Source organism: Hydractinia symbiolongicarpus, chromosome 9 (genome assembly GCF_029227915.1).
Source record: "Hydractinia symbiolongicarpus strain clone_291-10 chromosome 9, HSymV2.1, whole genome shotgun sequence".
In the NCBI taxonomy this organism is placed as follows: Eukaryota; Metazoa; Cnidaria; class Hydrozoa; order Anthoathecata; family Hydractiniidae; genus Hydractinia; species Hydractinia symbiolongicarpus.
Window position 1 is genome coordinate 20,942,635 of NC_079883.1, and position 20,659 is coordinate 20,963,293.

At 34.4% G+C, this 20,659-nt stretch overlaps 2 protein-coding genes across 2 annotated transcripts; both read right to left on the reverse strand.

Annotated features, from left to right (window-relative positions):
- Positions 1 to 822: 822 nt before the first annotated feature.
- On the reverse strand, positions 823 to 11,434 carry LOC130657399 (endothelin-converting enzyme homolog). The gene is made up of 16 exons (XM_057460382.1): positions 10,173 to 11,434; positions 9,957 to 10,019; positions 9,434 to 9,637; positions 7,935 to 8,059; positions 7,468 to 7,696; positions 7,099 to 7,197; positions 6,583 to 6,660; positions 6,313 to 6,413; positions 6,165 to 6,223; positions 3,998 to 4,049; positions 3,330 to 3,397; positions 2,961 to 3,076; positions 2,602 to 2,667; positions 2,426 to 2,521; positions 1,531 to 1,607; positions 823 to 1,100 (listed from the first exon to the last, which is right to left on the reverse strand). Exons 1-16 carry the CDS (start codon positions 10,974 to 10,976, stop codon positions 1,001 to 1,003), a joined length of 2,337 nt encoding a protein of 778 aa, XP_057316365.1. The 5' UTR covers positions 10,977 to 11,434; the 3' UTR covers positions 823 to 1,000.
- Positions 11,435 to 12,888: 1,454 nt separating this feature from the next.
- Positions 12,889 to 20,322, reverse strand: LOC130656343 (voltage-dependent L-type calcium channel subunit alpha-1D-like). Its single transcript, XM_057459177.1, has 8 exons — positions 19,344 to 20,322; positions 18,758 to 18,988; positions 18,447 to 18,670; positions 17,838 to 18,024; positions 15,645 to 17,075; positions 15,157 to 15,474; positions 14,077 to 14,969; positions 12,889 to 13,804 (listed from the first exon to the last, which is right to left on the reverse strand). Exons 1-8 carry the CDS (start codon positions 19,708 to 19,710, stop codon positions 12,908 to 12,910), a joined length of 4,548 nt encoding a protein of 1,515 aa, XP_057315160.1. The 5' UTR covers positions 19,711 to 20,322; the 3' UTR covers positions 12,889 to 12,907.
- Positions 20,323 to 20,659: the final 337 nt, after the last annotated feature.

Below are 20,659 nucleotides of genomic sequence, written 5' to 3' on the forward strand. Positions count from 1 at the left end.
ATGGAGAATTTGTCTGTTCAGATATTATATGAGTAGTCTAATGCTTCATACTTTTTATATAAATTGTTTATCGTGTATGGCGCTAAGCACTTTACATTTAGTAGTTCTTCATTGTTGATTAATTTAAAAATCTAACGTTGGATTACGTATAATTTCCTGTGATAATTCAAAGCAAGTTTATTTCGTTAGTCTCTTTGTCCACAGTTAAGGAGACGATTAACCCTCTTCTAAATAGCATTGTCATCGCAATAGACAAAACAAGATTACAAATTTGAAATGTATTTTCAGACTACTAGAGATGAGAGTGTGATGCTATAAGTATGCCAGATCCAATTTTTACAATTAAGAGTATTAACTAGCTACTAATAACTTGTTATCGACTGTGGATGTACTGACTATAACTAAAAGTCGTTGACATCAACACGTTGACTATATAAATTTTTTTATCAATCATTCTTTTAAATGCATCACAAAATTTAATTTGCGCACTGGTCCTCCCAAAATGTTTATCAATTTAGCTAATTAGTTCCCAATAAAGCATTAAACATGATCTTTTGTTTCCAACAATAATAATCTCTGACGTCACAACCCCAGTAATCAATATTATGATTCAGTACGTGCTCCAAATTTCCCCTTCTTATATTTATTTTTAATTCTTGGTGGTTTTATTTAATCTCTTATTATATTTTATTTTATCCTTTTTAAGAATTATATTTTTCTCCGTCTGGTTGGTAAATTTCTTCCAGTGTCTATCTATGCCATCTTAAAAATGTTGATATGATGATAATAGCCATTTGGAGAGAGGTGAAAGAGTAAGCGATGTTAAGTTGCTACATTTTAAATAATAAAAAAATAAATACAATATCCTATTACGTTGCAAATACGTTACTTTCTCGTTACTGGTACAATTTTTTAAAACTACAAATCTACATTTTATAAATATGTGCACAAATATCAAGTTTCTTCAGAGCATTATAAGCCTTGCGAGGACATTCTTCTGTTACCATATATTGCACTTCTCCGCAGGGTTCATTTTGCTGCCAACCGGGCAGTTGTAGGCTTTAGCAAATTCTTTGGAGTTTGATAGCACGACATCCACTCTACAAAACGATTTTTTGGTATAAACAAAAGCTTTAGAGGACAGAAAACCAGTTAAACACAAGCCTGAGCCATTATCTTTAATTTCCTCTTGTTTGGTTTCACTTAGCAAGCAAAATTTAAAAGCGGTTTTCAATAAAGTATTTTTGACTATAGTTGGCAAACTCAAAACGTTGGTGCTGAATCACAAAAAACAAAACAAAATAAATTCAGCTACCATGCTTTAATACTGAATGCTAAACACTACAGCCAACAACTCCAAATGAAACTGGCCTTTAGCCAATAATAAAATCTCTATTGATGTGGTATCCAGTTAGATTATTCCTAACAGCCTTATATTTCTTACGTAACGCATATAGAGCATAAAAGTCTTTCATATCGACCAGTACAATAAAGAGTGGAGGATAGTAAAGCACAATATAAGAGACAAACCTTGTTTTTTCGTTGCTATGGATACTTAATTGAGCAGACTGTTCTTTTTTCTCTTGTGTGGCCAATGTGCACCATGTCTAAAAAACAATAAAAATCATTGTCAATTTATCTATTCTACAAATTTAAACACATTTTGCAGCTGAAATATTTGTGCTGCGAATAATAACAAGATAGAATGAAGAATATGATGGCAATACTCTTTTATACATAAGAAATGCACGCTTTTTTATAAGAATATACTCTATACTAAAAATTAAGATAAAATCAGACAAAAAAGTTAAGAATATGCTCATTTTAAAATTGTCTTGCTTGCTGATAGCAAAAAACAACAAGTTTTATTTATAATATTATTCCCCCCCCCCCCCCCCCTCTCTTTAAAATCCACTTGTCTCTCAAATGAATGAGGTAGCACACAACAGTTTGACAACAGTTTGCAACATCAGATCTTTTAATTGTGCCCTTTTAGCACAAGAAAATATGAGAATAATTTTTGCCCAAAAGTTAATATTCATATCGAAATGGAAAACACTATTCCTATAAGAAATCGTGCAATTGTTACATTGTTTCAACTTGCGTTATTGAACATAAAACTTGAAATGTAAGCTGTTGGTAAGTAGGTACATCTATACCTACTTGCCAACAGCTTCTGTGTTATCTTTAAAAAATTAAAGTATTCAGGCGTTTAAACAGAAATTAAGGGAATGCATGATCTCCTAGTTGGTTAGAAGTCCATCTTTCATAGATGTTTATGTATGGAATTATTGATTTAATTAACGATCGCAGTTAAATCAGAATTTCCTTTTCAACCCAAATCAAGTAAAGCAGCGATTTTTTTGCGACCTAAACTAATTTCAACTTTCAATTATTCTCTCCAATACATCGTCAAAGGAGCTACCTGTGCAAAACCCAAGAAGAATAGCTGATCTGGAGTAAGTTTGAATCCAGGAAGAAGTTTATCCGCACCATGGAGGTATTCTGTTGCTTTGAACGCCTACAAATAAAAAGTCTCGAAATAATAAAACAGGGAGAAGGTATCACGTACATTTCACTCCTTAATTATATCAGACTTACATTATATGCAATTTTCAATCCTCCATTATCTGCAATGTTTTCAGCTAATGTTTGCTTTGCTCTCGTCTAAAATACAAAAAGGTAAAAAACATATGCAATTTCGATTCGTTCAAGTAATGCCATTGATCAATGTCAGCATAGGAAATATAAAACATGCAATATTTAATATACAATAGCGTCGAGAAAGCTTGTGTTTATGATGTTGCATATTTTTACGTAGTCATAGTTTATTGGTTTTAGATTCTCGAGGTTTCTTAAGGATGGAAGCTACATTTCCCTATATGTTGCCATGGTAGTCAAAGAGAAGACAAAATTACCAGCGTGACTTATTTTTGATGAAGTATATAACAAGAATTTACTTTGCTTCCAAACGCTGAATATTGGTTTTCTAAACACTTCGTTCGATTTAAAAATGCTTTTGTTGTTGCGTTGGTCCACCATTTTATCATATTACCAAATTGATCATAATGTCGTCCTAAAAACATGGTAGTTGGAGTCTTTTCATCAAATTTCATCAAATTCACTTTCGAATTAATTTATTTGATCTATTTCTATATTACATTTCGTGAGAAAGCACGCAAGCTTGAAAAATTTTAACAGTGGGTAAAACTGAAAGATTGAACGTTTGATGTCTTAAAAGTATAGAATAAAAAGCGAGAATTTTTTCTCTCTAAAATTTAATGTAACGTTTTTTATCGAAGATTAGTAATCCATAACCATAAAATTACCTTGCGAATCAAATCCGTGAGTCAATTCATGTCCCATTACAAACCCTAATGATCCAAAGTTTACAGATCTGAAAGAATATCAGGCATCATTAAGTTTATCAATATTTGGAAGAAGAGTCTCATCAGTAAATTTCCTTATGCAATAGATACCTACACTTCTCTGAAATTGCAAGCTTATTATGTGGAACCTGAAATTCCACATCGGCAGGACAACAGAGAACAAAAGAAAAAACAGAGCATGTTTATATTAAAACAGTGAAGAATGGATGATTTATTACACCTTTTCAATTTTTGGATCCCTGTTTGAAATCCAGCAGTGGTAGGAGAAGTAAATAATAGCTTTAAAAACGTCTAAATATTTAAACTGATTGAGGTTGAATTTAGTTAAAAATCACAAAGAAGGAACTAATTTTTTATGCTCAACTGGAAAGTGTTTACAAATTTAACGTTTTATGAAACAGAAGTGGGAAACGGTATTTTCCATGAACTATTTTATTTGATTTCAAATTTATCTAAACTCATTATTGAGTAAATAGTTCGAAATAGAATTAAGATCTCCCTGAGCATTTTTGCACCTTTTTTTAAAATTATAAATGTTATCTTGGGACATGCAGTAGTAAAGAAGATATGGGCGTGCCACATTGTGCAAACATTATTAAAAAACTCACATCGGGTAGCCATGGTCAAAGAATGGTGGCTGAAGGATCCCAGCAGGAAATGCTGAAATCAAATAAAAACATAAAATATATAAATAAAAAATAATTAAGGGTATATTATAGTATTCAGTTGGTGGTTTTAAATTTATTGCTAGTAATTTCATTTCATTCTTTTTTCATCGGAGGGTTTCAAGGGTTTATTAAATTAGTACTTAAATTCGTTTTCCGTGATTTTATCTGGTAAAGTCAAATCTAAAAAATACATCAAAGGACCCAGATGTTCACAAGTCTGACATCTGTTATTCCAATAAAACACCGCCTAAATCAAATTAGTAATCCCAATATGTATTTTTTAATATTCAAGAAATAAGAAATTCCATTTGAGGGAGTTATAAAAAGTTTATTATTTATAAATTTCACACAACGCTGTCAATCATGAAAGAGGAAACATAATCTTAGTGATGACGTCAGCAAGTGTACCCCTACTGAGGATGTGCTTGTATTGTCTTTATATTAATAATAGCGGTATTCTGCCTGTCTGTCCACAAGAAAAACGTCGTGCAAGACACACACGAAATGCGATATATAAAGGACGGGCGAACACGTGGATTTATCAACGGGCTACCGTTAGTTTTCGTCGCGTGATTTGTGGTAATCAAGCCGCTATATTTAAGACTGCCGTAAAAAATTTTTACCACAAAACACATACTAAAATAAATTTGACATTTTGACAAAGATAGAGATTAAAGCAGCTTTCATATGTTTTTTAATGCCGTATGATTTTAGCAAGCAAATCAGGAAGACTTTGAAAAAAATTCATCGCGTGCATTGCCATGAAAATATTTTTAGTGATTTAAATCTGAAGGGCAGTTTACGACAATGCCCTATGACGTAAAACATTGTCGGAAAAGACACAGATTTTTTACGTTTAAATAACTCATTAAATATGTTTAGGGAATTATGATATCAAAATAAATAAATTGAAATTATTTATAAACTAAGAAAACGTTGAAAAAAAGGTTTTAAGGTAGGTTTAAAAGCAGAGATAATGAAATAAAAACGATAAGATATCATGTAGGCTAAGAAAAAACATGCCATCTGTTTAAAGTTACATCGATTTTTTAAAGAGAAAAACTCAAGCTGCAGGATCGTGCCGCAGAGGCGAACAAAGATTCCCATATTTATTTTTCTTTAGATTTAGTATTCTGTTTGTTGCATTCAAAAGTACAAAGATGGTTCCCTTTTCCAGGCTGATATAGCTAACATGAATTATTTCAAAGAATGGAACTGAAAGCTTAAAAGAATATACCGCAAATCTAACCAAACGCTGTAATTCCTGTTGCGTTGCTTACAACACATGGCTGATTTTTTTTAGCTTATCTCTTCCTGAGAAAAGAAAAAGAAAACAAATGGAATAGTGGTGGAGTCGAGATCACGCTTGTGATAACAAAACAAACGACCTAACAATTGTTGAAGGATGGTCAGACCAAATTAGAGTCGAAGATAAAATTAGACAACCCCCTTTTGAAATTCGTTCTTATTTCAGTTTAACTATTCAAATTAACAACAGAGTTTCTTCGAAAGCGAACATAAGAACAACAACCAGAAATCTTTGAGCGTTATTTAACCATATATATCTCCATTAGGAAAAAAACTACCAGACACGTTAAGTACATGGCCATTTTTCCTCAGAAGCTGTTATGAAGGACGCGGCTGTAGGCTTCAGTAAGGTAAAAACGCTTTAGCTGCATTTTTTTTCTGTGCTAAAATTTGAAAGTTCGTTATCACAAGCAATTGAGAACGTCGTTTCCATGCGTGTAACATACACTCCGAACTTAGCAAACTCACATATTAATATTCACAGGGGAATTAGGACTAAGGATCCTAGGTTGTTTGTCAGCACGGCTCCATTCCACAAGTTTCCTAGGTTGCTTGTCAGCACGACCCAATTCCCCAAGTTTTCAAACCCTTCCGGGCCGTTGAGCGATTTGTTCCATGATACGGACTTTAAATATAAACTCTTTGCATAGGTTAATCACTTTGATATTAGAATGTACTACGTTTCGATATTTATCTGCATATCACAAAAATTTTGGGGCATAGTATAAAGTTCGTAAAAATGGTTAAAAATTTAATAAACGCAAAGTTACGGTACCGAATAAACGCATGAATGACCTACCTATATAATTATTTGGTGAATTGTAGTAGGCATTAACTTCAGTGGGTGCCATATGCCACCTAAAACAAGGAGGAGGTTTTTTAGCAAGATTAATGAAAAATAAATAAAGAGATGTCGTATATCCAACACAAAACATGCGAGTGCTTACTCGTCCCTTTGTACGGCTTTTCCTCTCCTCTGCATTGTCTTTTCATGGTAGAACTGTCTTGCATTTAAGAAATTTGATAATGGATTGTCAGATATTTCGAGCTATGGATAAAAAAAACTCAATAGTTAAATTTTCCCAACTTTTCCTAATGGAAATAATTTGCAACGTAGAAAGCTGCTGCAATTTCGTATTTAGGTAAAATTTGGACTTTGTTCATAAAAAAGCAATGACAAAGCTAAACGATAAGGAGGTTTCTGCAAAAAAACTTACACCATCGTAATATTTGTCTAACTTTTCAATTGATTTGACCCATTCTGGATAACCAATCATGTTGATAATTGAGGTTGCCTAACACAAAAAGATAAAGGTAAGACAAAAAGTGGTCCATGTTTCAATTTCAGGAACTTTTTAAGTGATTACGAAAATTATAACACAGAGATATGAAATAAAACATTAGAAAAATAAATTTAGAAGTATAGTCGGCGACCCCGTGGAAACCGCAATTTGTGCGTCTCGCTACTTGCAGTACCATTTTGCGTGACAGACAGACGCATACGGGTATTATAATAAAGATACAGAAAAGTATCGAAGACGCTCAGTAAAAAGTCTTATACAAGCGCCTAGGAGTAATAATTCAAATCTATAAATTCATATCACCAGGGCCTACTTTACAGAAAGCAAAAATTTTGCTCCTGCGTCATAAGTTACCACATTAACCGAAAGTGAGCACCCGTCAAACACGGAGGTTTTATGTAACCATAGAGATATAATATAACCGGCACATACCTTTTGTACTGCACGTTTCTTTGTAACGTCATCCATCCATTTTACTGAATGTAAATTTGAAATGAATTCTTCCTTTATCGTCTGTAACATTTCGTTAACCTGAAATCATTTTTAAATGTTATTTTTTTTCGTAAAATATGGAGCGATTATGGGACTAAAGCAGCGGTTCGCCTTCAAAATCCAACCTTGGAATTAGGGGAGTTGGAGGAGAGATTGGGGGAGTGGGGAGGGGGAGGGGGAGGGGGGATTGGGGAGTGGGGAGGGGGAATGGGGAGGGGGAAGGGGGGTTTGGAGGAGGTGGAATGGGGGAGAGGGGAGAGGGGAGAATAATAGGATAATAACAATTAATTATCATCATCCAATTAATACCTCGTGTTTCATGTATTTGCCTTCATTTTCCATTTCTCTAACAAACAAATATCCAGTCGCAAATCCAAGCACAGAATCTGTTTTTGTTACGCAGTTCTTCCAACTATCTTGGCCTCCCTGCATCCCAGTCTCCTTAGAAGCCAGTTCAATCGCAGCACTGCGGTATTGTTGGGAAAGCAAGGGTAGAATGGGCTTGATCAGATGCCATACCATATAATTTGCAATGATTCTTTAAAAAAAACAGGTAAAATGAATTTAACAACATCAAACTCTAAGTTGGTTATACTTTATTGCTATCTGCCATCACATTTTTATGCATGCATGTTCTTATACATGTTTGTGTATAACACCTTTCAAAAAATATAACTGGAAAAACGTTTACCCGATCTGACTTTCTAAAAACATTTCATTGTCTGAATATACTCTCACGCCACATGTGGGTGTGGCCATTTACATGAAGTGCATACCTTCTTTCTGTTCGTATAACAAGATCTGACATGTTTTTAAAATAGTTTGGCGTATACACAATAACCGGTTCACTAGATTTAACAGGCGCTGTAAACATGCTGTTCAGATAATCCAGCCAGGGAATCTAAAAGTGAAGACAAAATTTATTGGTTGGTTTGTTTTTATGTGACAATCATGCAACAAGAAGTTAGAAGTCTTTCTAGCATTTCTTCTGCAAAACCTGTTTTCTATTTGTGCACATAAATATACTTGTGCAATAAATATCTTAAAAAAGTGCCACTAAAGTTTTCAGCATTCTCAATTGAATATCATTTTATGCCATTGCTAGGCAGAAAACATTCACTCGTAGTTCATAGTTGTTAGTGGGTTTCGCCAGCCCCCCATTTTTTCCCCGTGATTGAGATGTCGCGCACATTTTTGCAAATTTTATGGTCGCTGCTGGAGTTAGCTGTTCATCTTAAATTATTTTTTGTTCTATTATTTATTTATTTATTTTTTGATTTGTTGATGAACTGTATGAGTCAGTTTTCTGGAAAAAATAATCATTATACCATTATGACATAATGGCGAATTAACTGTGACGTCTCTATGACGTCAAAATGTTCGGATGACATTATTTGACGGAGTAACATCCTCTTGTTTATTGTTATGTGATTTCCAATAAACTATTTGTAGCCTGTAGTTACTTTTTTCTTAAAATTATCAAAAGGTGACGCCATTTACTAACTTAAATAATAACATCAACAACAATTATTTTCTATTTTAAAGTATGGTTTTTAACACGGCGGGTAAAACACGGCCTATTTTATAGCAGTAATTTGTGCGGATAAAAACGGCCCTTGTAATTGTTAGAGCGGTCGCTTTTAGGTCTGGTGCTCGTGGGCGCATATGCTGTCTCTTTGAATGTGTTTTCTGGCGGATTTTCAGCTATTATATAACCACTACATGTCGAATTAGCAAGAAGAAGCAACAAATATTCTCACAAGAAGGAACGAAGCATCGTAGTGAGTCTTTGGAGACCGCATTGACACTGTTACTTGAACCCCCAGACACTAACCTCTTTAAAGTATCTGGTTTTCAAGCTCTATGGAATCATCTTTATCCTTATAAAAGGGAATTTGTCTTTATATTTTCACTTTCATGAAAGGTTTATTTAAGTTTTTGTAATTTTGTTTTTCTCAAAAAATGTTTGGATAACTCTATTTTTAGCTGTAAAGTTGACCCATTTTTGGATGCCGCCATTTTTTTTCTTATTATAATAAGTAAATTATCAGACCCCTTAAAAAAATGAACCCAGTATTATAAAGCGTTAAAGCCACTTACAAGTTGAAAATATTCATTTCTGTACAAGCTTCATAGATATAGCACATATAATGGAGTATACAAGGCAATCTCTATAATTTTGTTAACACAAAATAAAATATTTTGTGCAAAACGAAGGACAATGAACTACTTTTACCAAAGAATAAAAATTGACAAAGTAAACATTCTAACTCACAGCAGGACACAAACGTTGCAATTCTTCAATATTCATCTTGTGATAGATTTGATCAGCTTGTTGAAGTCTCTCTCTGTCTTCGTATATCTCCGAAAGTTTCTTCTCAAACTCGAAGATTTCATCCATTTGCTTCTTTGTGCTCTCCTTCTCAGCGCCAAGCAGAAGACCAACGTTCATCATGAGTTTCTTGTATGCCTTCACAATCTTAACAAAAATACAGAGTTAGTCACTTAGAAAAACATCGCTTTTAAGCGCCTGCAATCATGATAATCACCCCCCTCCCAATAAGAAGGATATTTGAAATGGTGATGTTGGATATGTGCACGTCGGGCGACCCTCGTGGAATTTTCTACCAGCTTGTGAATACAGCTTACCATTATTTTATAGTGAGAGCAGTAAGTAAAAAAATCAGCGTCAATTTCATACCTTTCAGAAAAAAATAATGTAATTTTATAAAGGGTTACATAACACATCATATTGAAATACTTTGCTAACACTGAAGGCGAGCAGTAGATTAGCTAACCTTATCTTCAGCTGATCTCTTATATATGCTTTCATCTGATAGTGTAACACCGGATTGTTCAATCTAAAATTTTTCCAGAAAACGGAACAGTTATATCACATACATAACGCAAAACTCGAAGCTATATTTTGATAATGCTGAAAATGTCCACTCGACATATGTTGGAGATTGAACTATGGCTTTACGCATGGTTTCCAATAATTTTAATGTGTTTACCTGAATAACGTTTCTGCTAGAGTTCTTGTCATCGGGCGCAACGTACATATAAAATAAAGGCATGCTCTTTAAATGATGAATCTTCGATAAAGAATGATCAAAATTCCATTGTTCTTCATTCCACGTTGATCTATTTGTTATGGACCACGAACCAACGTCATTAATTAGTGCTATCAATGTTTCGTTGCCGTGAGATTCGATGAAGTCTTTTCTTAGACAAGCTTTATAGTACTGTCGTACCTTTCGTAAAGCGAGACTATTTTCTGCACCCTTTTCCAAACGATCTAATATACTTTTAAGTTTGCGTTGGTTATGATCCGACGCTTGTCCAAAACTTGTCCATTTTGTATGTGTCGGTGGAAGTATCTCGTTTTTTAGCCACGAGCCGCACGCGTGATCATAAAAACTATCGCATGGGTCCAAAGCGTCACTCATGTAAGTAAAAACTCTATGACTAGCTTCAACGCAGCCCTTTTCGTTGCAAAATTTCTGTCCTCCTAAAGTAAATTCGAGTAAAGTCTCACCATGTTTATACCGCGAGTAAAACATAGCGGTTAGTAAAACAGACACAAATATGAGCGTACAACCGAGTGCCGCTAGTAATAACTTCTCAAGTCTTGTCCATTTCGTTTTCTTGAGCTGTCGTTTACCGTAATCCCTTTCTAACTGCTGTATCCACTCTTCGTCATCACTGTCGTTATCACTGGAGTTGATAAGAAACTGTCTCTGAGAAATATGTTCTTTTCTTTTCTTTTCCCTACGCTGATTTGAACTTACACTGCCCCACCTTGTATCCCAAGTCATGTTTCACCTAATTAATTATTGTTTGATATATTTATTGTTTTATATTTTACAATTTTATTTTATCCTGTTTTGTTTTATACGAAGTTGTAATAATCTGCCAGCATAAGTTATATACAACTTTCTTCTTATTTTTCGGCTGCCATCTTTAAATTTAAACTATACATCAAGTTTCCATCATTTTGAGGATTATATTTCATTCGCAATGTTTCGAACAAAGGTCTTGACCAGTTTCCTTCTTTAGCGTTTAAGAACATTGAAGCGTAACAATAAACAAAAGCGTACGGTAGAAGACTATGCAAAAAAATCATGCTCAAGATTTTATGTGCATGTATATATGGCTCTAACAATTTGAAATTCCTTTTATGGTTCAATTCACATTCGAAAATAAAAAAACTTACGTTCAAGTAGTAACAAAGAACATATATCGCTTTAAAGTTGCAATATGCGGTAAAATATACAATAGAAATTAAAAAAAGGTAGCGAGATAATGCATGTCATATACTTACAAACTGTGAAAATACACGAGAATTCGCTCATCGCAACTCACATCTACCATATTTGGTTCACACAGACAGCGAACATTACAATATATAGACTTCTCCGATTGTACGTCGTACATATTTTCCGCATCGCTATTTAGTGCATTTTTGTCCGCCTGTTAACATAAAGTAATGAAATTTACTTAGACAGGAGTTATTACTAATGCTTAAAGGTGTTTTTTAACAAGGGTTTTCGCTTTAATAATCCCCTGGATTATTCTAAATGCGAAAAAATCAAACAAAGATAAGCTACCATTTTGAAACGTAAAATACGCGGAATAAGGGTATAATATATAGATATCAATAAATGGATAAACTTTCTGTAACGTAGTCACATAAAAAATTTCGACCGAAAACATCGATAAATTAACGCCAAGATGGATCAGCGTTAAAATCAGAACAAGAAAATCTATCCAGTTTAATCACACATTCGAATCATTACAAGATAGCTGAGAATGGAGAACTAGTTGTCAGTTGTCACAGTATGCCAACTTTAAATATCCTGGAAAGTTCGGGGTCGGGAAATGTAGACGTGGTCTTTCCTAACTCTTTAGGTATTAGATTACAAAAAATTAGAATGAAATGTGACATGCAAGTTTCAGGGGATTGTGGAAACCAAACACCACAGAGTGGAACAATTTTTAGGCGCAGTATACAACATACAATCAACGCTGCGTAACCACCCTTGTATGTCTGTTCCCTCGGCTGTATGATTCTGCGAATTGACTCGCGGAAGATAGCATGAAAAAAACGGACAGGCAGAATTGATTTGAATTTTTGGATGATTCTGGTGTCAGATGAGATAGCTATCACCTACATTTGAGCATTATTTAAATCAACCTTGATAGAAGTTCCAATAATTTTTTTTCAAAAATGGAGATTTAAAAAAAAGAAAAAACAACGCTTTAAAGTTCTAAATTTAGCTCGAAGGTGCAAGTGGTTGAGTGGTTTAATTTCTTGCATAAAAAGCAGAGAGCTCCCGTTTCAAAACTTTTACTTGTTTTAATTTTCCTTTTTTTATTTCTACCTGCCTGACTATTTTCTGGCAATTAATAATTTTTTCTCTCTATTTTATTAATATAAAGAGTATATACTTTGCTTAGCAAATACACTGTTACACAGTGGCCAGTCGAACGAGCGCTGCCGCTCAAAATCGTCATTTTAAATTTGTAATTGCACCGATACACAACAAATTGCACCGCGACGAACGCAGACGAAATTATACACAGTAAATGTATGAAATAGTGCGTTGACATGCATTAAGCTCCGCGCGCTTTATTGAAGATCGGGTAAAATTTAGTTTAGGGTGAAGAAAAAGGAGGGGCAGTTGGACAAGCAAACAAACGAACACATGAATAAACAAACTAAAAATCCAGTTACTCTTAAAATTTGTTAAAAGGATCTACAACTACGAAGTACATTTATAAATGCATCTTTATTCTCTTCCATTCTTGTAGTATGGTTATGTAAGTGAAAAGATGACGAACACTTTAAGACACTTTCCCCAACTTGAATTTGATGATCTTTCTTTAACCGGATTTCATTACGCTTGCTTCGATAAACTTTATAATATTCCGAAATGACATTTACAGCACATATTTCATAAAATCTGTTTTCCCATTTGTTGTAAGTTCTTGGGTCATAATAAACTGGTAATAGCCTATCTAAAAACTCATCATCAATGCCAGGCCATAGCTCTTGCATATCTTCCTGTATCGATTCATTGGAGCCCTTTAACTTTAACGAATGTAGTAACAACGTTAACAGTAACTCTTTAAACTTCACAATGTTATTTCTTTCAATAGGTATTTTTAGGCGTAAGAGATAACCATACACCACACGCGGTGGACAAAGACACCCGACACCCAAGGGAGGATCCAAAGCTCGCAACAATAAAATCACCTTATCTACTGTTATTTTTCCACTTCCGGTTTTGTCGTACCTGCTCCAAGCATCTGTAAATCTTTGAATATGACGTACATCAACTGTCGCCTTGTCGTTGGTGAGATAAACAAAGTTCTCCATAATAACTGCCAGAAATAAGTTTGTCATAATATACGAACAAATGAAAACAAAGGATACAAAGTAAGGATAACTGACGTACGAGCCGCAATTTCCGGGTTTGTTTTGACAATTTTCTGCTATGGTGTCTGCACACACTAACATGATCTCATGCCAGGCATCAAGTGTCGTGACACGGATTAACACTGTTATTGCGCTAAGAAATGTTTGGAAGTTTGTATCTTTGTTGATGGCTGTTTCAGAATCCAAGCGTATGTTTCCAAATAGCTAAAAGAAACACAGGAATTCTAAGTGTTTAATCTAACTGCATAACGTTACCAATTAATATTTGACTGTTAAAGACTTTAAGGTAGAATTTAGGTTTTAAAGAGTGGTACGAGTTATATCCGTTTTAAATAAACTTAAGTACCCAAAAAACACATGCGTTCCCCATTAATATGAGCCTGGGTTTGTTATCATTATAAATGTAATTATTTTATCAACATTTTCAAGAAGTATACAAAAATATAGAATTTAACTTAGGAAGCTAGTCTACCTACCTCCATTCCTAGTATTGCGTATAAGTACAAAATCACTGCTAGCAGAAAAGCTATCGATGGCACGCTTCGAATTGATTTGAGAAATGTTGCGAACAACTGTCGCAGGTTTCCACCCTTTCCAACAATTTTTGCCAAACGAGCAGCTCTAAACAATCTCAACAAGCTTAAGTTTAAAAATGGGACGTTTAATTCACTTAACACAATATCGATCCAGCTTCCAACGATAACAACAATATCAAACACGTTCCATTCGTCTTTGATAAATGTTTTGAATGACATAGCCATTAACTTGATCACTATTTCAACAGTGAAGAAAAAAGTGAACCCAATGTTTGCATAATGTTGTACCAACGTTAAAGTCTCCCCTTGTTGATATCTTTTTGTCATGAGGAAGATCGTATTTAGCACAATTAATCCAAAAGTGACTCCCTGAAACCAATTGGTGCTGACAAACTTGTTCAAAGTCTGCCTAAAAGGATTATTTTTAAATATATCTTGAGACAATGGATTCTCTGACAATGCGGCAAGCAAGCATTCTTTAGATGATCGGTCAAGCACTTTATACTTTTCTTCTTTTTCCTTCTCTTTATGGAACACAACAATAACAAAACCGATTAGCACGTTCAACATAACGAAACTGATAATCAGAATAAATGAGATCATGTAGGTAATAGCAACTATGTCCATATTGTTTTCGATTTTCATTAATTTTTGTAAAAACAGAAACCAATCATCCATAGTACTAATAACAAACAAAGTGGACATTCCATCACCAATGTTGTCAAAAGCTAACTGACTGGCTCTCCATGTGCCATTTTGGTTCTCGCAGACCGTTCTTTGAGTGATCGAAAGTTCAGAACACGTGCCAAGTGCACCACGGTACAAATGTACACCTATAAAAATATTTCAATGCAATTTTTTTTAACAAACACCTGTTGGTTTTTTCTTTACTAGAAAATCTTGTGAGTCAGTGTAATGTAAGTGAGAATTGTTACCCTTACTTACTTTCACATGCCAGTTTTAAAAAATTCTTTACGTGCTTAGTAAAAAAACAACCTAGATAAAGTAAAACCAACATACCCACAACAGAATACACGAAAAGAACCAGCACATACAAAACCAAAAAATAGCCAATCTTCTGTACGCTACTGATTAAACAATTGATCACCCGTTTCAGTTGCAACGATATCTTTAATATTCGCACCAAACGCACAACACGTAGAATTCTTAAATGGACGTGATTTTCGTATCCACCAACTGTAAGTCCTATGTTGACCAAGGAGAAGGCAACAACAATTGCGTCGACGACATTCATTGGATCACGTAAGAAGCAGTTTCTGTGTCCACACAAAAAGCCATATGCTATCGATTTCAGTATTATTTCCACAACAAAGAATGCTAAAACATATGGTGGTACTACATGACAAGATACTACAATTTATAAAATTTCCAGTATTTGTTGTTTTACTATTGGTTGTGGCTTGATATGGCAATTCTATTACAAGTGCAATAGTCCGACCACTTTGTCCTGAAATGTCTAAGAGCAAAAAAAAAAAAATATTACAAACCTGTGAAAACATACTCAAATATTTCCATGATCTTCATAACTTGCTTGTCTTCATTCAACGGGTCATCGAATGCCATCACGCAACTGCTCAAAACAACAGCAAAGCAAACCAGTATGGTGAAGTTTGAACTTGTAACAATAGCAAATACGCTCTTTCGAAATTTGTTACGCCCGCTAAATAAAAACAATGATTTGTGCTGTGGCATTGGGTTTGCAATTTCTGGATCGAGCAAAAGTGACAGTGCTCGTACACGAGCCCTTCTCTCAATTTCCATGCGCATTGCGAAACTCTGTCTTTTTACTCTTCCTGTGGACATTTTGGGTTTTTCTATCGAGTTTATATCAAAGTGCACTTTTTTCTTCTCGACGCAATTTTGACTAGAGCTTGTCGTAGGTGGGCTTGACACTTCTTCCTGATCAGATTTCGTATGATTTGTTTCACTAGTATCTTGTGTACAACATAACATTCCTTTGACGTTTTCCCCTGACGACACCTTGTCTTTTGTTCCGTTTAGGAAAGTTGTAATCCATGCGACCATTTTTATTGAGACCTTTTTAGGTTCGTCGGTATCATGTTCTTCCAAATCACTTGCCAAATTATCCACAATAATTCCAAGAAACACATTCATCAGTATGAAGTTACCAACCACGACGAAGGATAAAAAAAATATCACTGTTACAATTTTGTGCGCCAGACTTGACGACAACATCATATTCTCGACCATGATGGTGGTCCAGTTATCTCCAGTCAGTAAAACAAAAGACAATAGTAATGAACTACCAAAATTATCGAATGTTCCAACACTATCTCTCGCTAGGTCTGGTCTTCCAAAAAGCTGGTTTCCAAGCAACGCGTAATTTGTTAAAACTACGGATAGTAAACCTGCCAATCCACTGACCCCTTTAATGGAGTCAACAAAAGATGAAATTATAGCCGACAGCTGATCCCAGAATCTAGTTTGACGGAATACTTGGATTAAACCAACTGCTCTAATCACACTTAAACCAATGTAAAAATAGCGTGAAATGAGATAAATCAACAACTCGACAACGCTGATAACAAAGATGACAGAGTTGAACAGAAAGTATCCATTCCGCATTGACTTCTTTGGTCCATTTGCAAGAAAAATTACCAGCCCTTCTGCAAAGTACGCGATGAATATTACTACCTTGATGAATATGTAAGAGATGTCATTGTCTGGATTGTTTGGTATGTGGGCGTACGTAGTACTCACTACTACATCGATGCCAATAATAAACGTCACAACCCAAAAGAAATGCTTCAATTGTATGAGTTTTACGCAGAACTTTTTGGCTCTATAATACAAAGGAACCAATGTTGACAGGTAGCGATGCTGGATGTCCAATTGACGAGTAGGCGGTGGCAGGTCATTTTGCTGCTCATTCTTGAACGTTAAACTGATTGCGTTGTCTAAAAAATAAAATAATAACCAAATTTACTCATACATAATTTTTGCATTCTTTGTACTTAAGGCAAGCGGTATTTACATGAAGTCGTAGTGACCCCAATATATATTTTTAGTTGATTTGACAACGCTAAACGTGGTCAAACTAACAATAGCGGAAAACGTAGAAAACATTTTTTGAGTCGTAGTATGTTCTGTAAGTAGCTAATAGAGTTATAACTAATAAGTGAATTGCGGCGTGACGTAATGTTTTGATGTTGCATCGAGAACAATGGACAGTGCACGCATATGTACAAGCAAAAAATAAATAAATAAAACAGACCGCGAAAATCAAAAATATTAAGTAAAGAAAAAAGAATTAAATAATGTCTGTTTTTCCGCAGAGAAAATAATGGTTGAGAAAAAAAAATGCATTTTTAATCTCATTTCCAAAAAATCTATAAATTAGCGTAAATAGTCAATTTCGCCTATGTGGTCCATCTTTTCTTGCGGATACGCGCGAAATTTGTAAACTTTCGCAACTCATCTGTAGAAATTGTCTTATTATAATGTAACATTATAGGCCGGCGTAGGTGCAAAATTTCTGATATATAAAAAATTGTGCATGTGGTAGAAACGTACACTAAAATTTAGAATGAAATAAACAAACATTTAACCTATTTCCTTTGTTGGTTTACACAACAAAGAAAAACATGTCATTCCTTTGTTAATTTAAGACGACCATAAAGATTCTTCAGCAGTAGAATTCTACTGACAAAAGAACTTACCTAAAACCTCCGAATTTCTTTTTTCTTCGATTCTCTTCAAATTGTTTACATTTTTGATAAACTGTTTTGTCCGCAGGTATTGATTACCCAATACGCCCATTAGTAAATCGACAGCAAAGTAACTACCAAACAAAATAAGCGAGACAAAATATGTCCACGTGATTATTGGTGATATTACAACGTTCAGCTGAAACAAAAAAGGCTTTGTAGGATTGAAGATTTAACAGTGCGAAAGAAATCCTTGATTTTATTTGGATCGAGATTAATCCTATACACTAGGCGGCGTTGCGTTTCAGTGCTGTTTCAAAAGGGGCTGTTGTATAGGATGGGTTATTAAATCTGTCTTGACTCAATGTTTAAAAACAAAAACAATAAACAATAACATGGCGTCTTAATGTTTTATTTGTTTAGCGGTAATAACATGTTTATGTTCCACACAGAGTCCGTCCTGATATTGCCTTGTATTAGAAAGAGAAGGTTGGGGAGCAGTTTGCCAATTATTTTACCATTATTAATTAAGGCGCTCAAACTACCGTTAAAAATTTTTTGGAAATATAGATCCTAAAGGAAGAAAATGTTTGTATACGTTTTATAAAACTTTTTGTATACCTTATACAGAATAAACACCCAATCTTCCATTGTTACAACTTGAAGTACCGTCAGCATCGCTAATTCGATGCCATCAAAAGATGTCAAACCACCTTCGATACCAGGCCACTTTTCCTCGCAAGATGCATTTCCAAACTGTGAACAACTGACCGATGACTTGCATATTGTTAAAGGTTCGATAAGATTTCCAGATGTGTTGTTAAAGCAAGCTGTATGTAGCATACCTGTTAATAGAATAGTTTTGCGTTCAACTGGTCATTATTTTCTAAAGGTAAACAAACTAAATAGAGCCTCAAACATAAATATATTACCTCCAAAAAGTTCAATACCACTGATTGCATACAGAAGTATAATGAGGAGCATAAACATCAAGACATGGATGACATGTGCGAAGGATTTGATGATTGTGTCCAGAACTACTTTCAAATTTTCCGATTTTGAGATGAGTCTTAACGGTCGCAGTATCCGAAATAACCGCAAGAACTTTAAACTGAACGATTTATCAACATTTTCAGATAAAACTAACACGTCCGAAATTGATCCTGGAAAAAAGTATGATTTAAGTTTTCCTGTAGTGCTTGTCATTAGGCTTTGGTTACCATACTTTATGATAGGTCGCACAATAGAATGACTTTCAACTGGTAAGGTGAAGGCTTGCTCTTACGAGATTATACTTTGGCCGTATGTTAGTGTTTTAAAACGAGCAGCAAATCCCACACAGAATATTTCTTCGTAAAGTATTACACAAAGTCTCCCTAATTTACGTATCAACAGAATAGAATTGAAAATAATCGAACGACAGGGAATTATATAGACACCAATAAACATTCTCGCCAGACTGAAATATAACAAATATAACAAAAAAGAAAACAAATGCTCGACACAATAGCTACATACCACTAACAACAACAATAAAGTCAAAGACATTCCAACTGCTCCGAAGATATGCATCTCTGTGTAGCACAAATCCATAGGCTATTATTTTTAAAATTGCTTCAACGGCAAAGATACCATTTAAAACAAGGTTGCTAATGATATACGGGTCATTTAGGTTTGTTGTAGAATGATTTGGACCTTGCGCCACAAGTAAAATGCAACTTGTTATAACAGTTAGCAAGATAAAGTATTCGAAATGAGTGGATTTCACGATGGTATAAGTATATTTACGAAACCTGTTAGTTGTGCTAAAGATATATAAAGAACGAAAATGCAATCTTTCCTTCCGCTTTGATAAAAGTTTAACTTTAGCGGTTGTCAAGTTCATTTCCTTTTCTTCATTTTCGTCGTGCGCTCTGAAACGTTGTGCTTGACCTCACATATTGAATAAGATAATTACGCGAGCCTTGTGACGCCTAATTAATACGGCACCATATGGAAATTATTTAGCAACATAATTTGACGTCAAAGGGAATAACGTCATTAAATTTTCGAGTTTGAATCATCAAAAGACACTCGGAACTGAGGGGTATCACGAGAGAACACAGACAGATATTTTAATCTCCCTAAATATTTGTTGTGATACTTTCGTCATTATCGTAATTATAAATTATAAACGGTTTCTTTTGTAGCACACGAAACTCTATCAGTTCTGTACTCTTTTACATAGGTGCATTAAAACGGCAGTGAAAAGCAAAGGCAGGAAAAAATAAGCGAATTAACAAGGTTATAATTTCTGAGTTGCAATCAAGACAAATCCCGGTTTTTAAACAGGGAAGTATACTTTTGTTACAGATCACTTTATTCCTGCGTGAAAAGACATTCAAGCCATAACAAATTTGGCATACAACATCTTCTAATCTTGGATGAATGTTTTAACTGCACCGAACATGAGCATCAATGGTTTCGGCAAATTTCACAGCACTGCTTATAAGATCAAAAACCTTGCGACCACAAAACCTTCACGAAAAGTGCGAATAGATGCCAGAGTATTGTTTCAAAATAATATTACATTCAATTGAGAATAATACGAGCCAAGACTAACAAAACCGTGTGAAAGACCTGTTGTTTATTTTTTGTGTGTAATATCCTAATGTTGTACGTAAACGATTTTGAAAAAAAAGAAAGTTCTAACATTTCTTGTTCACATTCCCACACTATAACGTTTTTCTCAACGATATTTTTAAACACTATTAAATAATTTACAAATAATGTTTTCTATCTTTCATGAAATATGAAAAGCATTCGCCGCAAATATCATTTCTTTACCCCCCCCT